The sequence below is a fragment of the Corvus brachyrhynchos genome, unplaced genomic scaffold, assembly GCF_000691975.1.
Source record: "Corvus brachyrhynchos isolate BGI_N302 unplaced genomic scaffold, ASM69197v1 scaffold46, whole genome shotgun sequence".
Lineage (NCBI taxonomy): Eukaryota > Metazoa > Chordata > Aves > Passeriformes > Corvidae > Corvus > Corvus brachyrhynchos.
This window is the reverse complement of record NW_008238838.1, coordinates 6035170-6037304: the sequence shown is the minus strand read 5'-3', so window position 1 is coordinate 6037304 and position 2135 is coordinate 6035170. Positions and strand designations below refer to the sequence as shown.

At 67.4% G+C, this 2135-nt stretch overlaps 1 protein-coding gene across 1 annotated transcript in view; it reads left to right on the top strand.

Annotated features, from left to right (window-relative positions):
- The window catches only part of SIDT2 (SID1 transmembrane family member 2), a 6837-nt gene extending 5096 nt beyond the window's left edge, over positions 1–1741 (top strand). The window contains exons 20-25 of the mRNA XM_017738382.1: positions 2–46; positions 151–197; positions 475–580; positions 687–797; positions 880–993; positions 1084–1741. Coding sequence (XP_017593871.1) covers positions 2–46; positions 151–197; positions 475–580; positions 687–797; positions 880–993; positions 1084–1146 — 486 coding nt within the window. The 3' untranslated portion in view covers positions 1147–1741. The remainder of the gene's footprint in view (position 1; positions 47–150; positions 198–474; positions 581–686; positions 798–879; positions 994–1083) is intronic.
- The last annotated feature ends 394 nt before the right edge of the window (positions 1742–2135 follow it).

The following is a 2135-nucleotide window of genomic DNA, read 5'->3' as shown; positions in this document are numbered from 1 at the left end:
TCTGTACACGGCCTGCGTCCGGCAGTGCAGCGGGCCCATGTACGTGGTGAGTGCTGGCACCAGGGCCCCCGGTTCTGTGGAGACCCTCCCTGGCAGCCTCCCCCCAGAGCAGCTGCCCCCCACCCCTCACAGCCCCTTCCCCCTTTGCAGGACCGAATGGTGCTCCTGGTCATGGGAAACATCATCAACTGGTCGCTGTGAGTGCAGAGCTGGGCACGTGCCAGATCCCACCCCGCTGCTCCCCATCCCTGCTGCCGCCCCCACCCCGCTCCTGCGGCACTGCCGTCCCTCCGCGGGGCTGAGCTGAGGACAAGTAGCTCGTGGCAGCTGTGAGCCCAGCATGACAGGTCCCCTGCAGCTGTGGCACCCTGGAGTCCCCACACTCTGCCTGATCTCCTGGGGGCTGCAGACACGCGCTTGGGGGACAGCGGGCATGGCAGGGGGACCCCCAGGCTGATCCCACTGCCTCCCCAGAGCTGCCTACGGCCTCATTGTCCGCCCCAATGACTTCGCTTCCTACCTGCTGGCCATCGGCATCTGCAACCTCCTCCTCTACTTCGCCTTCTACATTATCATGAAGGTGGGAGTCGAGCCCCCGGCCCCCGCAGGCCCAGCAGGGAGGGCAGGGCAGGGATGGGCTCTGCTGCCAGTTCCTGCCTACACATTGATCCCGGCCTCTCCCGCAGCTCCGCAGCGGCGAGCGCATCAAGCTCATCCCCCTGCTCTGCATCATCAGCACCTCTGTGGTCTGGGGCTTTGCCCTCTTCTTCTTCTTCCAGGGGCTCAGCACCTGGCAGGTGAGCAGGAGGGTGGCACGGGCAGAGGGGTGGGCAGGGTGGCCATAGGCAGGCACAGTGACGCTGGCCCTGTGCCTGGCAGAAAACGCCAGCTGAATCCCGGGAGCACAACCGTGACTGCATCCTGCTCGACTTCTTTGACGACCACGACATCTGGCATTTCCTCTCCTCCATCGCCATGTTCGGCTCCTTCCTGGTAGGTGCTGGTCCCACCAGTGCAGCAGCCACTGTCTCCAGTTCCCCAGCTCACCAGGGCCCTGCTCCCCTCACTCCCCTCGCTCCACAGGTGCTGCTGACGCTGGACGATGACCTGGACTGTGTCCAGCGGGACAAGATCTACGTCTTCTAGGAGCCTGCAGCCACCCGCTGCCCTGGGACTGTGCCAAATGCCCGGCTGCAGCCTGGGGAGGGGGAACCACCCCTGGGGAGGGATGTCTGTGCTGCAGGTCTTGCCGGCCACTCCGTCCCCCTCCCCACACAGCCCGGGGGTCCTGGTTTGCCTCCTCCCTGTCAGCCGGGTCCCTCCAGGAGCTTTGTGCCCATCCCTGGGCCCGTCATAGCCAAAAACGGGGCTGGGGAGCCACCGGAGCATCCGTCCTCGGGGGCAAGTGACACTGGAAAAGGGACTGCTGCTGCTGGTCCGTGTCCGTGTGCCCGTGGGCACGGGGGGGGGATTGGGGCGAGCGCCGTGCCAGCAGCCCCGTGGCCCCCTAAGCACATGGGTGTGGGTCTCTCTTCAGTGCCTGAGTCGAGTGGGTGGGAGGTGGGGGTGCGTGGGGCCAGCACGGTGGTGGCAGTGGCCGGAGAGGCCCCACTCGTGTCTCCTCCAGCGTCCGGGGGGGGGTGGCCGCAGTGGGCCCCCGTCGCCGCTCCCCACCAAGGTGCCACGTTCCCCGCGCGTGGATCTGCTGGGAAGGGACTCGCATTAAAGTGTCTGCACTTTGCCTGTGCCTGCTGCCGCCTGCCAGGGGTCCCGTGGGGCAGCTGCCACCGGCTGTCAGCCAGGCCCTGCTGTGGCGCTGGTTCCTTCTCCCCACGGGATTTTGGGAGATGGGCTGGAAAATGCTGCCCTGGAGAGCAGGTGTGGAGAGGCTAGGGGTGTCCTGTGAGGCACGGGAGGACTGGCAGCCCCGGGGGTGCCCAGGGGGGTCCCACTTCACGGGCAGCGAAGTTCCCTGGGGGCTGGGGCCCCCTGTGGCATCAACGCAGCGCGGTGCCAGGGCTGCTGCGTGCCCCGCTGTGCCCTGACCCGCTCCAGCTGGTGCCCGCGGGGCAGAGGGAATCCCGGGATTTGCGGGATGCCCATGCGCGGTGCCCGAGGGATGCCGCAGCCTCGCT